Source organism: Blennius ocellaris, assembly GCF_963422515.1.
Source record: "Blennius ocellaris genome assembly, chromosome: 12".
Classification (NCBI taxonomy): domain Eukaryota; kingdom Metazoa; phylum Chordata; class Actinopteri; order Blenniiformes; family Blenniidae; genus Blennius; species Blennius ocellaris.
Genome location: NC_137661.1, coordinates 21,297,479 through 21,310,865, shown reverse-complemented (window position 1 = coordinate 21,310,865; position 13,387 = coordinate 21,297,479). Strand labels below are relative to the sequence as shown.

The 13,387-nt window shown below is 39.2% G+C and overlaps 1 protein-coding gene across 1 annotated transcript in view; it reads right to left on the bottom strand.

Annotated features, from left to right (window-relative positions):
* col24a1 (collagen type XXIV alpha 1 chain) overlaps positions 1-13,387 on the bottom strand; it is a 91,869-nt gene that overhangs the window by 16,846 nt on the left and 61,636 nt on the right. The window contains exons 29-42 of the mRNA XM_080506136.1: positions 12,471-12,524; positions 12,202-12,246; positions 9,634-9,678; positions 6,834-6,887; positions 6,065-6,118; positions 5,909-5,962; positions 4,890-4,943; positions 3,973-4,026; positions 3,637-3,744; positions 3,029-3,082; positions 2,833-2,940; positions 2,203-2,256; positions 551-604; positions 195-251 (exon numbers count right to left, since the gene is read on the bottom strand). Of these exons, the coding sequence (XP_080362262.1) occupies positions 195-251; positions 551-604; positions 2,203-2,256; positions 2,833-2,940; positions 3,029-3,082; positions 3,637-3,744; positions 3,973-4,026; positions 4,890-4,943; positions 5,909-5,962; positions 6,065-6,118; positions 6,834-6,887; positions 9,634-9,678; positions 12,202-12,246; positions 12,471-12,524 (849 nt within the window). The remainder of the gene's footprint in view (positions 1-194; positions 252-550; positions 605-2,202; positions 2,257-2,832; positions 2,941-3,028; positions 3,083-3,636; positions 3,745-3,972; positions 4,027-4,889; positions 4,944-5,908; positions 5,963-6,064; positions 6,119-6,833; positions 6,888-9,633; positions 9,679-12,201; positions 12,247-12,470; positions 12,525-13,387) is intronic.

The following is a 13,387-nucleotide window of genomic DNA, read 5'->3' as shown; positions in this document are numbered from 1 at the left end:
TCGCTTTTTGAAATGCCCAGACTCATGAAAACAAATTGACACACTCTCGCTGATTTAGCCGTACAAGATATTAGTGTATGGTGCTAAAATCCAGGGTTGATCAGGATTAACTTTTACTTTCACACTGTCAATCCGGCATTTCAATTATTTGGGATAAACAGAAGGTGGAGAGTTTAAAGGAAGGCAAGACCTACTGGTTCACCTAAGGGCCCTGGTGGTCCGGGGGTCTTATTGTCCTCTCCTGGATAACCCTGAAATGTAGCAAAATGAAAACATTAAATCACACATCCTATGATGATTTTGTAACTAGAAAGTACCGTCACAAATCTTGTTTTAACCCTGATCTCAGCAACCATTAATATCAATATTTAATAATATGACAAAGACCAGATGCAAAACCCCTGCACTGAAGTAACACCAAGCCACAAAGTAATTGATCTATAGTCTCATATATGGACAGTAGCAATTTATAAACACAAACACGATAATAACCCAGAGCCATTTTAATATATTCATTGTAAAATCTACATCAGCTGAGGTTTTTTTTTACCTTTTCCCCCTTAGGGCCTGGTGGTCCAACTGGACCCAGTTTTCCAGGATGTCCCTACAAGAAAAAGGCCACCGATTAATGTGCATGATAAAGACACCATGCTTTCCAATGTTTCTCTGCAAAAACATGAGCTAGAACTGTGAAGGGTGTTGGCATATTTAATCAAAGATGTTTGACACGAAGAAACTTCTTTGTGTTGAATCCTGTCACTTCGGGATTTGTACTGTAGCTCAGAGTCAATCATCACTCGACAACCGTACAGTCCCTGTACGAGGGGATCTTAAACAAACACACATGTACACATGCAAAGAATAGTGAAAATCAAACTGAAAGTGATCGTGTTACAGTCACACAAAATCTAATATTGTCTTTTGCAAAGCTGTACAGTTCACTGGAAGATTGTCAGCCAAATCTACCTCTTGTTGTTATTTGTATTGTGTTTGTAAAAGGCTTTTTTTTCCAGATATTTTGTGTTGGGTAACAGCTGAGAGTAATAGGAAATATTAAAATAGCAGGGACGGTAAGTAATATCCTCCAGATTCACTTTCAGGATGTCTCCAGCATGGATTTTGGCAAAAGACTTATGGGAAGAATGACTGGAATCATGTCCTACAGCTGTGTTGATCTGAGATCTATGTCTAAAGCTCCGTGAGGTGGAATGACGACTAAACACAAAACAGCTCTTTACACTTGAGCTTATGTTCTTAAGTATGAAGGAGCCAAGTACGATCCATCACAGAGTATATCAAGATGAGTCGAGGATCCTGCTGTAATCACAAGCGGGTTCTGCTGAGCCAAAACAGTGTCCAGACTCAGATGAGGACTAATTCTTGATTAAAAATTTGTGGGAAAATGTTTTAAAATTACAGCTGTGAGTGGTTGGAACGAGGAGATTGGAGTGCAAGTACTTGAGGCCAAACTGTTCATGGCAGTGGAAGGTTCGTAAGAGAGGTGAAAAAGTACAGCCATTGTGGAAAGGATGGAGATGAGTGCCAGGAGTGATCTCAGATAGAAGGGTTGACATGGGAAGGTCAATGGGATGGCACTGAAGACAGTGAATGAAAAGACAGAGGATGTTGAAGTTTCCACTTGGAGTGAGGTTAAGGAGTGAGTACACAGTTCATGTTGGACTCTTTGGTTGGAAAGTGAGAGAGAGACACAGACCAGCTGGTTTGGTCTGTAGGAGAGACGATAGATACGTATGAAGGGAAAAGGATGCTGAGGATGTTGCTGCCAGGCCAAAGGAGAAGAGAAAGTCCAGAGAGGAGGTTCATGGGCGCAATGAGGGAGGACATCCAATAGATATGTTTGAGGAAAGAGGATTCAGGAGACAGAGGAGATTGCAAGAAAGACTTAGAACGAAAATGTCAGACAGAGAAGAGGATATCTCAATCAGCTGTAACATTATAACAACCTGCTTAATATTGTCTAGACCCACTTTTTACTCCTCACACACCATAAACTGCAATGCACTGCATATTCCCACACATTTCTATCAGCATGAACTTCAATGTGGGATTGGACCACCAACCTTGCAATTGGAAAATGTGTGTAAATATTGTGTATGTGGGTGATTTTCTTTTTTTCTTTTTCTTTTTGCTATACGTTATGAATACATGTGTTGAATATGATCATTTAATGGGAAAACTCACTGGGTATCCCGCAAGTCCTGGTTGCCCTTCTGTCCCCATGACTCCCAGTTGACCCTGAAAACAGTGCAGGAAGTGAAAAACAAAGTTAGGGCTTTGACACAGTCCTTGGCACTTTCTGTATTCTTTTGTTTTCTTCAGCAGCTTCGATGAGTATAACCTTGGCCTCAAAGAGATCTGTGCAAGTGAATTCTGTGACCACAGTTGTTTTATGGCAGGGATATAAATCCTCTATCCACTGCTCTTGCAACACAGTTTTACCGTTTCTGCTGACAAGAGATGAGGGAATTGTGGAGAAACTTCCTCTGTAAGGAAGAAAAATGAATGCCTTCCTCTTGGCTTGGCTTGGCTTTCTCTCTTCTAGGCTTTGTTTTTAAAGCTTAAAATACATAAGTATAAATCTGAGAGAGCCTTTTGTCTCAGAACACAGATGGCTTCACATCAAGTATTACATAGCACAAAAGTACAATACGAAATTCCACCGAAAAGATCCCTTTTAAAGCATCAGCATAATTTCAAATTCAGAAATTTATGATAGTAATGCACCAAAAAAAAAAAAAAAAAGATTTCCACTCAAAACAAGTGGTTGTGATTCGAGAACAGAGAGGACACATAGAAAAACTATGAACTAACAGGTGTGCCTCGAGTTCCCCTGGCGCCTTTTAGCCCTGGCTCGCCTGGCTGGCCAACATCTCCTCGACTGCCAACCTCACCAACCAGACCTTGAGGACCCCTCTCGCCCTAGAAGGATCCAAAGAGTCAAACACCAATTAACAACATTAACTTTGACCTTTAGAAAGGAAAAAAAGCAGAAAAGTGGGGCCTTTACCTTCTTTCCGGGCCTTCCTCTCTTTCCTGGAGGACCCAGTTTTCCCTCCGGCCCCTGGAAAGCAAAAGTAATTATAACTTTATATTGTGAGGTTAAATTGCGTGCGAATACACCTCACAGCTTGTAAAAAATCATAACATTGTCTATTTTTTACATCACTATTGCACTGCAGAGGACTTCCAAAACTGTTCACTGCTGATAAAGATGCTGCTGTAGTTTTTCAGGTATCACCAGGTATCATCAGTCGTCCAGCTCTGTATCTGTGCACTGATGTACCCTTTCTACTTAACACCAGCGACTGTTAATGCCCCTCATCACCTCTGAAAATGCTGGAAGATGTGTCTTTAAACAAACAGGGCACTCAGTGAAGACTTTTGACAGACAGCTTTCAAACAAGGACACACATCCCGAGGTTTTCCTCACAAAACCTTTTTAAATGACAGAGTAACAAAAAGGCTTTGTTGAAGAGAAGGCTGACCCCTACTGGGACACACACGGCATTATGTGGGAGGACAGATACAATGACTGCATGTATTTTAAAGCAGATGTTTTGTTTAAATTTTTTTTTGAGAAAACAATTGAAATTTATAAATGTAGGATAAACATACACGAAAGCCCTGCTTTCCAGTCCCGCCAGGTGTTCCAGGAGTCCCAGTGTCACCTTCGATCCCCTTGTCTCCTGGTTCTCCAATTGGGCCACGTTCACCAGGCTCGCCCTGGCCGTGTGACAAGGACAAGCAAAGAGATGCATACATTCACATTATCTCTGACCTCGATTATCAGCAAGGGGGTGAGCGGAAAAGATAATTAAAAATGCTACTACATATCAGTGGACGGCCTTACATTCCCTCCATGAATGAATTTGAATTATTCAAGGGAATAATGCTGAAAAAAAACCCAAATAATCTCATACTGGTTAACTAAATGTCTGTTAATATGTTCACCTTGGTTCCATCTTTTCCTTGAGGACCATCTTCACCAGGAGGACCAGGAGGGCCCTTATAAAACAAAAGAAAATCCAGCAACATAGATATTGAGAAAAGACACTGACAGTTTGATGCTCACTCACAGTCGGGTTTCACAAATCAATCAAGGTCATTAGAATCATGCTTCATTGCTGCACCAAATGAGCACTACTCAAAGTAAAGTATTCTTCAGGACCTTTGTCAACGTCGTGAAAGAGACCTGTTAGTATTGTGGAGCAGTTTCTTGCATAGCATAGTGGATGTAGTTATCTGCAAAATCAAGTGTCTGATCCACCTGACATGTCTAAATGCAGGTGATGTGTGAAAGGCCGAAGTACTGAAAAAATTGCAATGGATACATTGCCTCCGTAGTACTCAATTACATTTAAAAAGGCTGTTACGAGGAATAAAAATCAATTGTCAATGGTGTGCAATTGTAAAGTAGATTACAAAAATTACTTTAAAGATACCAACCAAAAGGAAATATCTATGAAACAATATACAAAAATAAATGAAATGACATAAGAGGTAATTGAGCATTTGCACTATTTTCACAGATGAGCCACTTTTCTTTAGCCTAACAAAGGCGAGTCAGAGATGAAACGAAATAAAAAAAACTGCTAAGATGAATAATCTCTGAGATCATTCTCCACTCATTCGGACTTACCAAGTATACAACGCAGTGTGCATCAGTATTATTGCTCAGTTTAAAACCGAATCACTTCAAACTCTATTTATAAAATGAATCTGACAAAAACAACTTCATCCGGCTACTTTTTCTCTGGTCAAGAGATGAATCATCATAGTCTGAACGAAGGGGAGTAAATATACAACCGGGTGAGGTTCATCCAAACACGAGGAAGGAAGAGATTAGTGGATTGTTTGCAGTCACTCACTCTCATTCCCTCCTGCCCAAGCTCCCCTTCAGCTCCCGGAGGCCCAACTTCTCCCTGCGGGAGGACAAAACATGAGAAAACATGTCTGGATGTGAAAGGAAAATGTTAATATCTGAAACAATACAACAACTCTTCGTGGGAGCATTGTAGCTGAAGGATAGAGCCCCTGAAGTGGCCCAGTTTGGATTGGATTGGAGGAAGAGGCATCACAGTGAATTTGGAATAATACAGCCACAGGTTCACCAGGTTACAGTTAGGTTGTGAATTTCTTCGTTTGGATTCTGAGTTTGGATTTGGTTCTTGGACTGGGTTCAAGTGGGCCAATGTTTCCGAGTCGCAGCTGAGTATAGAGCAACACAGTTTCTGGTGTAAAACTTAAGGTTTTGTAGGAAACCAGTTTCAAAACATGGAAGTGGAATACTGCGCACACACAATGTAACTCTCATTCTCTCTTTCATGCCACCTGATGGGTTTGGATATGATGTTAACAATAGATTTTACTTATTTTTTTATTACCTGTATCTTAATAAAGCTTTAAATTTATTTATTCTCTTTTATACGCTGTTTTAATCCCTTTGTTTTAATGTATGCCATAATCTTAATCGCTTAAAATGGTGTGTGAATGGTGGTCGATATATTGAGAAAAATAAATCTGAAAAGTAAATTTAACTAAACTGAATGTGTGAAATCAACAATAAAGTTTCAAGTTTGTATCTTTACACAAATATATCTAGTATTAGAATCCAAAATATTAATTCAAAATACAAGACACACATTTTTTCCAGAACATAGTAATGTGTAATATGAGCCAATATTTTTAAATTCAGCCACACAACAGAAATTATCTTGTTATGGGTTAACCCAAATACTAAAAAAAGCCATCTATTCATAGAATGAAGACGTGCAAACACAAAATTAAAAACTGACTGCAAGATTGACAGAACTGAAGCTCTTCAAAACAAATGTTTCTTCATGATGCACTGATGAAGTGGTGAATGCAAAGCAGTGCTCACGCTGACCTTCAATCCCGGCTCGCCAATGGCGCCTGGTTCACCCTCTAAACCTGGAACACCCTGCAGAGAGAACACAGAGAGGCTTAGTTCTTCATTTGTATGCACAGTAAACTCTCAAACCCTTATCATATATACAAGGCATTGTGAAATAAGATTATTTACTTCAGGTCCTTGCTCTCCATCAGGCCCAGCTTCTCCTGGAGGTCCTTTGGGTCCCTGCAAGAAAAAAAACAAAAACTTCTTTATATAAAGGTCAAATAACACTCAGGTAGTAGTGCAATGATATCATCATTGGGTGTGCTAAGCATGGCAAATGAAGCACCGAACAGACTTAACACACAGCGATGGCGTGTAATGGCAAAGCAAACACGTATATCTCAACATTTAGCGCTGTAGAAAAAGAAAACCGAGAGCTGAGAAGGCTTGGAATAAGAAGATTGAAGACGAGCCAAACACAAGATGAGACCCATAACATAAACCGTGCCTCTAGCATTATTGAACGATCATACTCCAATAAATATCTGTGTCTGATTGTTTGACATTCTTCATGTCCCCGAGGAGATGGCGGATTTCCAGGAAAATCAGGGTTTTTTTTGTAGTTTAATCCAAGAAGGGAGGTGTGAGGTAAGGAGTTTTCAGGTGAGAAGAACACGGAGGGTGAAAGTAAAATATTTTAAAAAAATCAGAACGATTACAACGATCTTTTCTTCTTCAACAGTTTCTGGAGTGTCTCAAGTGTTCAAAGACATTAAAATTATTCCAGCCCCGACAACTTTTTCCTCTTCAAACTTTTGCAAGCAATTATGGTTCTGTGCATTCTCCCTGCAGTCATTACGGAATCCAGACACGTCGGTTTTCACAGTGTGTGGTTTTGTTTGCAGTTTCCTGAAACAACCACATCAATGCGGCGCTCAGACGGCAGCATACTCACTGGTTCACCGTGGGGCCCACGTTCCCCGCCGCTGCCAGGAACACCAGGTTTGCCCTGAAAACACAATAATGAGCTCAGTGTTGCCGCACTCATTAATTTGTGCAATTACAGAATAGCAAGCATGAGAAAACCTGACTTTGGTCATGGTCCTCTTATCATCATTACCGCCATCATCATCATCATCATCATCATCATCATAGTTTCCAGTGTAACCACACACACGATGAGTGAGTGTAATATATCTGTCCTGTTACATTTGACACCTTCAGACGTGACGGAAACTGTTTGAAGCAACACAAACGGATCAGCTTTCCGCTGTAATGTCAAATCCCTTTGTTGTCGTTCAAACACTGCGTTGCCAGGTTTGAACGGAACTGCCTCATTCGAAACACTGCCTGGTGCGATGCTGACAGAAGATATTGCTTTCGGAGGCGGAGGAAGTTTGGGGAATGACTTCAGCAGCATATATTCACTAACAGTCACATAATTTGGTTTATACACTGTGAAATAACACATTTTATAAAGTACAGGTAGTACGATTAAGTCTCAGTTGTGCATGAAAGCACAACACAGAATGTATTTCTATCACAAGCGTTGTCATTTCTTTCTCTCGTTTCGTTGAAGCAATGCTTCCTTTTTTTCCTGACTGCTGGAATTGGTATATTTAAAACAAAAACTAAATACATAGGATAGTCAAAATCTACAGGACATTTGCAGGTGTTACCCTTATAAGTCTGCACTGTAAAGTATTTGAAGATATTCTGTGCAGTCTCGGTTTTCACTTTTTAAAGTTTCGACAACTTCCCTCAGGCATCATGTAAACTATGCTAAAACTCTCAAGCTCAAATGAATCTTTTATTCCGGCTGCAACTGACCTGTTTACAATGTAACGTTGTTTTTATTGTTATGAATTCCTTAAGAATTCAATTGTCCATTGATGAAGATAACCTTTTCACCTTTTATGTACAGTTTCTATCATTGTGATCATAATTTGCTACTGGGGGATTTGCATTCATGTAAAATACTTTATTTACGAATGTGCAATAGAGTGATTTAAAAATACTATAATGTTTTTGTCTGAGAATTGCAATTTGATTTTGTGAACCAATTTCTAACATTTGAACTGAAACTGAATACAACCATTTCTGTAGACATATTTTCAGGCACAAGAGGGCGCTGTAACTCTAGATGTTGGAAGAGTTGCAGCCATCAGTTTCTATTTTTTTCTTTCTTTTCTTTCTTTTTTTTTTAACAGTAAACTTTTTTAAACCTATTTGGCCAGATGTAAGTGAGAGCAAATGCCTGCATGTGTTTTCTCTGTGTGTATTATGACTAATAAGTAAATAATCCCGATATGTCAAATGTGCAGCCAATTCATGATTTGTGGAAGTATAAAGTCAATTGCCAGTGAGGAAATAAGCAAAATCTAACAACTGAGGAAAGCCAGAGAGCAGACAGGCGAGTCACAGTCTGTATATTAGTTTGTCAGAAACTGTGATGTGATAACTTAATTAAGTAAGACAAGACATAATGATGTGCTTTAAAATGTGCATTACATCCTCCTTTTTTTTTGCATTACTGGATTATCAGTGTTTTTGAGTTTGCTTAATTCAGTATAATAAATAACAACGTTTTCATTCCTCGTTCTCAAAGATAGTTTTTGCTTGGCTCCAAGAGAGTCTTTGAATGCAAATTAAAAATCATTAAAATATTTTGTTTGTTTACATCATCTCTCTGCAGCAATGTAAAAATGAGCAGGAAACTGAATTACGTCAATCTAAACCACTTACTTCAGCCCTGAATTTGCATGACAGAGTCTGCAAAAAAAGCCTCTATTTATATTTCCTTAAAAAATAAATAAAAGTTAATCAATTTAGTGAAGAGAACATGCTGAGAATTTGAATGTGCCTCTGCATATATCACCCCCCTAACAGGTAACTTCAACATGATCAACCCACTGTTGATCTACAGACATTGATAGCTATTTACTCAGCTTTCTCATTAATTTTACCTTGATTATTCTTTTTTAAACATTACACTAAGTGCTCAATGTAGTTATGTGTGACACAAATGTATTGTCCCTTTACTTTATAGTGTGACTAATGAAATGCTCACACATTTGTGTAGCTGCAATTTATTTTGGAGAGCACATGATCACACAAATATTATTATGCTCGATACACAAAACGATAAGACAATAGGACAGTGTAATATACTGTGATTATTTAAGAAAAAAAAGTCTAAATGAACTGATTTCAGCATGTTTGTTGAATAAAAACTGAGCACCCAAACCAGATGAGACGAGATGAGATGACATTTGCGTCTGTGCGTTGAAGATCTAAGAAGCATTATTTACTTCACATTTTTATTTTGTTTAGGACAATTACCATATGAATAATGTTACTTTTGAAATAAGATTTTGAATCGAAACATCTTCGTTAGACATCCAAAGTTTAGTCCGCGGATTGGTATTTTAACATATATAGAAATTATATAATGTGAGAACCAATCACAACTTTTGTTTTCTAACTTGCAATGAATAAGCACGACACTTTCGTTTCAAGAAAAATAATCTTTACTCTCGCTCTCAACTCTTTGGAGAAAGAATTGACAGGTCATGATCAAATATTAAGAGACAACTTAGCTTTTGTTGCAAATAACATAATCAAGGCATTGAGCCCTTTCACATGATCAAATCTGGCCCTCAGTGAGGAAAGGTTGGGCACCTCTGTTAGAGATATATTGCACATGATTAAAAAAAAAAAAAACTTCTGTTAAAAAACTGTTCAATTTTACTTACAGGTTTTCCAGGGGGACCCCTCTCACCCGGACCACCAGCTTTACCCTTCAAAGAGCAGGAATCAAAATTTTAATAAATAGGCAGTTTCAACAGAATCCGCTAATTATGGCAATAATGATATTACATATCACTGTTTCATGTCTGGTGGCGACCTCTCATGCAATTAATTTTCAAGTGACACAGTCATCGGTTGTGTACACGTCCTTGATCAATATGTGTTAAAGCCACAGATTCATGAGTCAAGTCACACCAAATATACAGTATGTGCAACATACATTTTGTTGTTTTCTGTGATTTCGCCATAGTAAATGATATATATATATATATATAAAATATATTTGTATTAGTCTATTGAAGAGCTATTTTTGATGTAGTATATGAATTGCAGTATTTTAGCTATGCTCTTTTCCAGAATTCAAACATTAAAGTTATTGATAGGATTTTTTTTTTTTTTAATAATATGGTCTTAATCCTTTTCTGTACATTGGGTCCTTTTCCACTACCCACAAAAGTACAAATTGACCACTATGGATCAAGAAGACCTTTTCAACCTTTTCCATCAACATTGCGACGCCAGTACCAGTGCCCAGCAGAGTCACTGACTCTGTTCCAGACTTCGACTGAGGGTGTTTGGGAGAGCCTGCCTTCATCTGTCCCAATGTCTCTCTGAAAGAGTCAAGGAAAGCCCACCTCAGTCAGTTGCCCTGCTTAGACGCCCAGCTGCCCCTTCCCCAGAGGGTCTTTGTCACATCTTTGGCATCTTGCTCAGTTTTGAGAGGAGCTTTGTTGCCATTGGTGTCCTGCTAGACCAACACAGAGAATTTGTTGCCATTGCTCTCTTGCTGGGTCTCCAGAAGAGTTGAGGCCCCAGAAGGATTTTGAGCAGGTATTCAAATTGAGTGGCCCTGTCTCCTTGCCTAAGCTGATGCCCAGAGAAGGCCAGACTCCATGCTGGCCTTGCTTGGGCCCCCTGTTCTACCCCAGAGGAGCATTATCACCTGGGATGCCTACATGCCCTGTCCCCAGGCTGCCCCCCAGGCACTTGATGACTATTCGCCATCTGCTTAGATACCAAAGGGACTCTGTAGGCATGAACTTCCTGTTCGTCCCCTGGAGGGTGTTTTGCCATCATCGCTTATGCTCATGGTAACTCAGATATTGGCCTCCTACTGGGCTCCAATAGGGTTTACATTGTCATTGGCCTCCCGCTCAGCCCGTCATCACTGGCCTCCTTGAAAGAGCTTCATTGCATTGTCCAGGCTGACACTGCCATGGCCATTTTCCTCTCGAGTGGCCCCGCCAACTCTCCCTCTCCCGCTGCCCCCAAAGTAGTCCCATCTTCCCATCCTCCCTCTAGGCCGCCCCAACAAGCAGTACTGCCTTTTTGCCCCGTTTTTACCCCTGGAGAGGCTTCATCATACCCGAAACCTTCCAAGAGGCTCTGCCGCCAGAACCTGGTCGCCATCCTCAAAAAGAGGCCCCATCTGCTTGCTCTGCATACAGGATGCCACACCAAGCAGCCAAGCATCCCTGTTCAAAACCATTGGCATTGTCATAATTCTATTGGCACTCTAAAGAGAATCTTCATGATTGACCTCCACAGAGGCTTCCATTGCCATGGCCAACCCCTCAAGCAGGCTTGCCTGCTACAGCTTTGTGACCTCCAGCCATTTCACCTGCTTGGTCCACCCAAGTGGCTCTCTTTGCTTTGGCCCCAGCCCCAGAGGCAGTTTGTTGCTTTTGGTCTTTTGCTCACCCTGCAGAGGGACTTTATTTGTTGCCCACGATTGGGTTCCTGACTTAGCCACCGTTAATCTCATGCACAAATTCTGGAGGGGCTTTGTCTCCTTCCACCTTCCACTAGGCACCGGCAAAAGGACCTTGACTTGTTTGTTGGATTTGTGCTTTGTTCTTACCTGTGATTTCACTGATGGTTTCTTATAGGTAATGTCTAGTTAATGTTTGTTTCTTCTCAATTCAGTTTACATAGTCATATCTAATCTTAACTTGTTTTTCATGACTCAAATCCTAATTTGATGTAAAATCTGATTATCTCATTAAAACAAGGCATGACAGACAGGAATCCATTGACAACGCTTTTCTTTTTTTCTTTCAATGCAGATCAGCTCAGCTGAGTACACAATTTTCTTTTATCCCATGACTCCTAAGCTTATTTAGGTTCAGGTTTCCTTACAACGAGCTGGCAGCAGAACATAAGAATTTCATTTTGGTATAATCTGATACAGTGGCAAGAAGACAAAGCCTCTCTATACAAATAAAAACTGATTAAAGGCCCACTGTTCTTTAACTGAGGCCCAGGGGGTATACTGGATGCTTGAATAACTTTTGTATGAGGTGAGTGTGCATCTTCAAAAGGAATGTGCTTTTTAGACTGATGCAGATGGACGGCATTGTTTTTTTTTATGACATTCATTATTTTCAGCTTTCAATGAATGGCTCTTTGTAATATATGTAAATGTGGCTTCACTATTTTTAAGAAACTGAAGGCCTCATTTAAAATGAACAAGAGCACACAATTATGTATCATCAAATATAAGGACTACTTACAATGAACCCTGGTTCTCCTTTTTGTCCCATCTCACCCTTTTCACCCTGAAAGAGAAAAAAGCCAAAATTGATTTTAATTTGGTTTGTTTTCTGGTCAATAATAATAGTCTTTATGGAACACATGTATGAATGCAAAGTAGAGTTGTATACATTTAGCCGAATATTCATCATTGTGATTGTACAAAAAAGCAATATTAAATAAACAAAACATTACACTTTTTTGTTTTTACAAATGCAGAGATGTTTTTGACAAAAGTGATGTTAGTTACCCTGATGCCCTCAGGACCTGGTTCTCCCAGCGGGCCATCTGGACCCCGGGGCCCCTGTGCAACAAAAAAATGTGATACACATGCATTTAGCTTCAAAGCATTATCTTCAAGTTGCCATGCTGTAGGTAATGGTGACACTAAACCGAGATAACAATAGCAAAGAAAAAAACTTTTTTTTTTTTATCAGCTTTCGTGGTTTTCTGGTCTGTCACTGCAGAGAAACACCACTAAAAATATTCCAGGGGTGTCTTGTCATTGAAGATCCACAACACATAACGGGTGATAAACAATGTTCAGAAAATGCAAACCAAGATTCTCCAATTTTCACATCTGTCTAAAATGTCATGGCCTTTTCCATTTTCAGCATATTTGTGGTTTCCACCTTGGCTTTCCTCATTTTTCCATGCCTCTCACATCACCCACCTAATTCAAATCTACATTAAAGGGAAAGTTTATTTGCCTTCATATCTTCTTCATGCTTTTCTATTATTTTATTCATATAATTATTGTGAGCAATTTTTTAGATTTCCAGTGTCTGTATAAAAAGAACAGTTCATCAACCTGGTTATAAGGTTTCTAATTTTGGTAGAGTTTGTTTCCATTATTTGTTTTCACCTCCTATTTAGACCGATAGTAAACCTCCGTCTAACCTGATTACAGCCTGATTAATAATATTAATAGGTATTTGACAGAACATCCAGGAGTATATAAGAACTCTGCGTAAACAGACACTTAATTTGTCGAGGTGAATCAAAGATATGTCCACCATAAAGTAAGAATATTAAGCACTAAATATTGTGGCAGTCTTCAATAAGCGAAAAGGAGTTTTGTGACTAAATCAATTATTAATTTAATGAAACTTCAATAATTGCAACCATGTTAAAGTTATCCCATAATTTCTAACACATTCTTTGCAT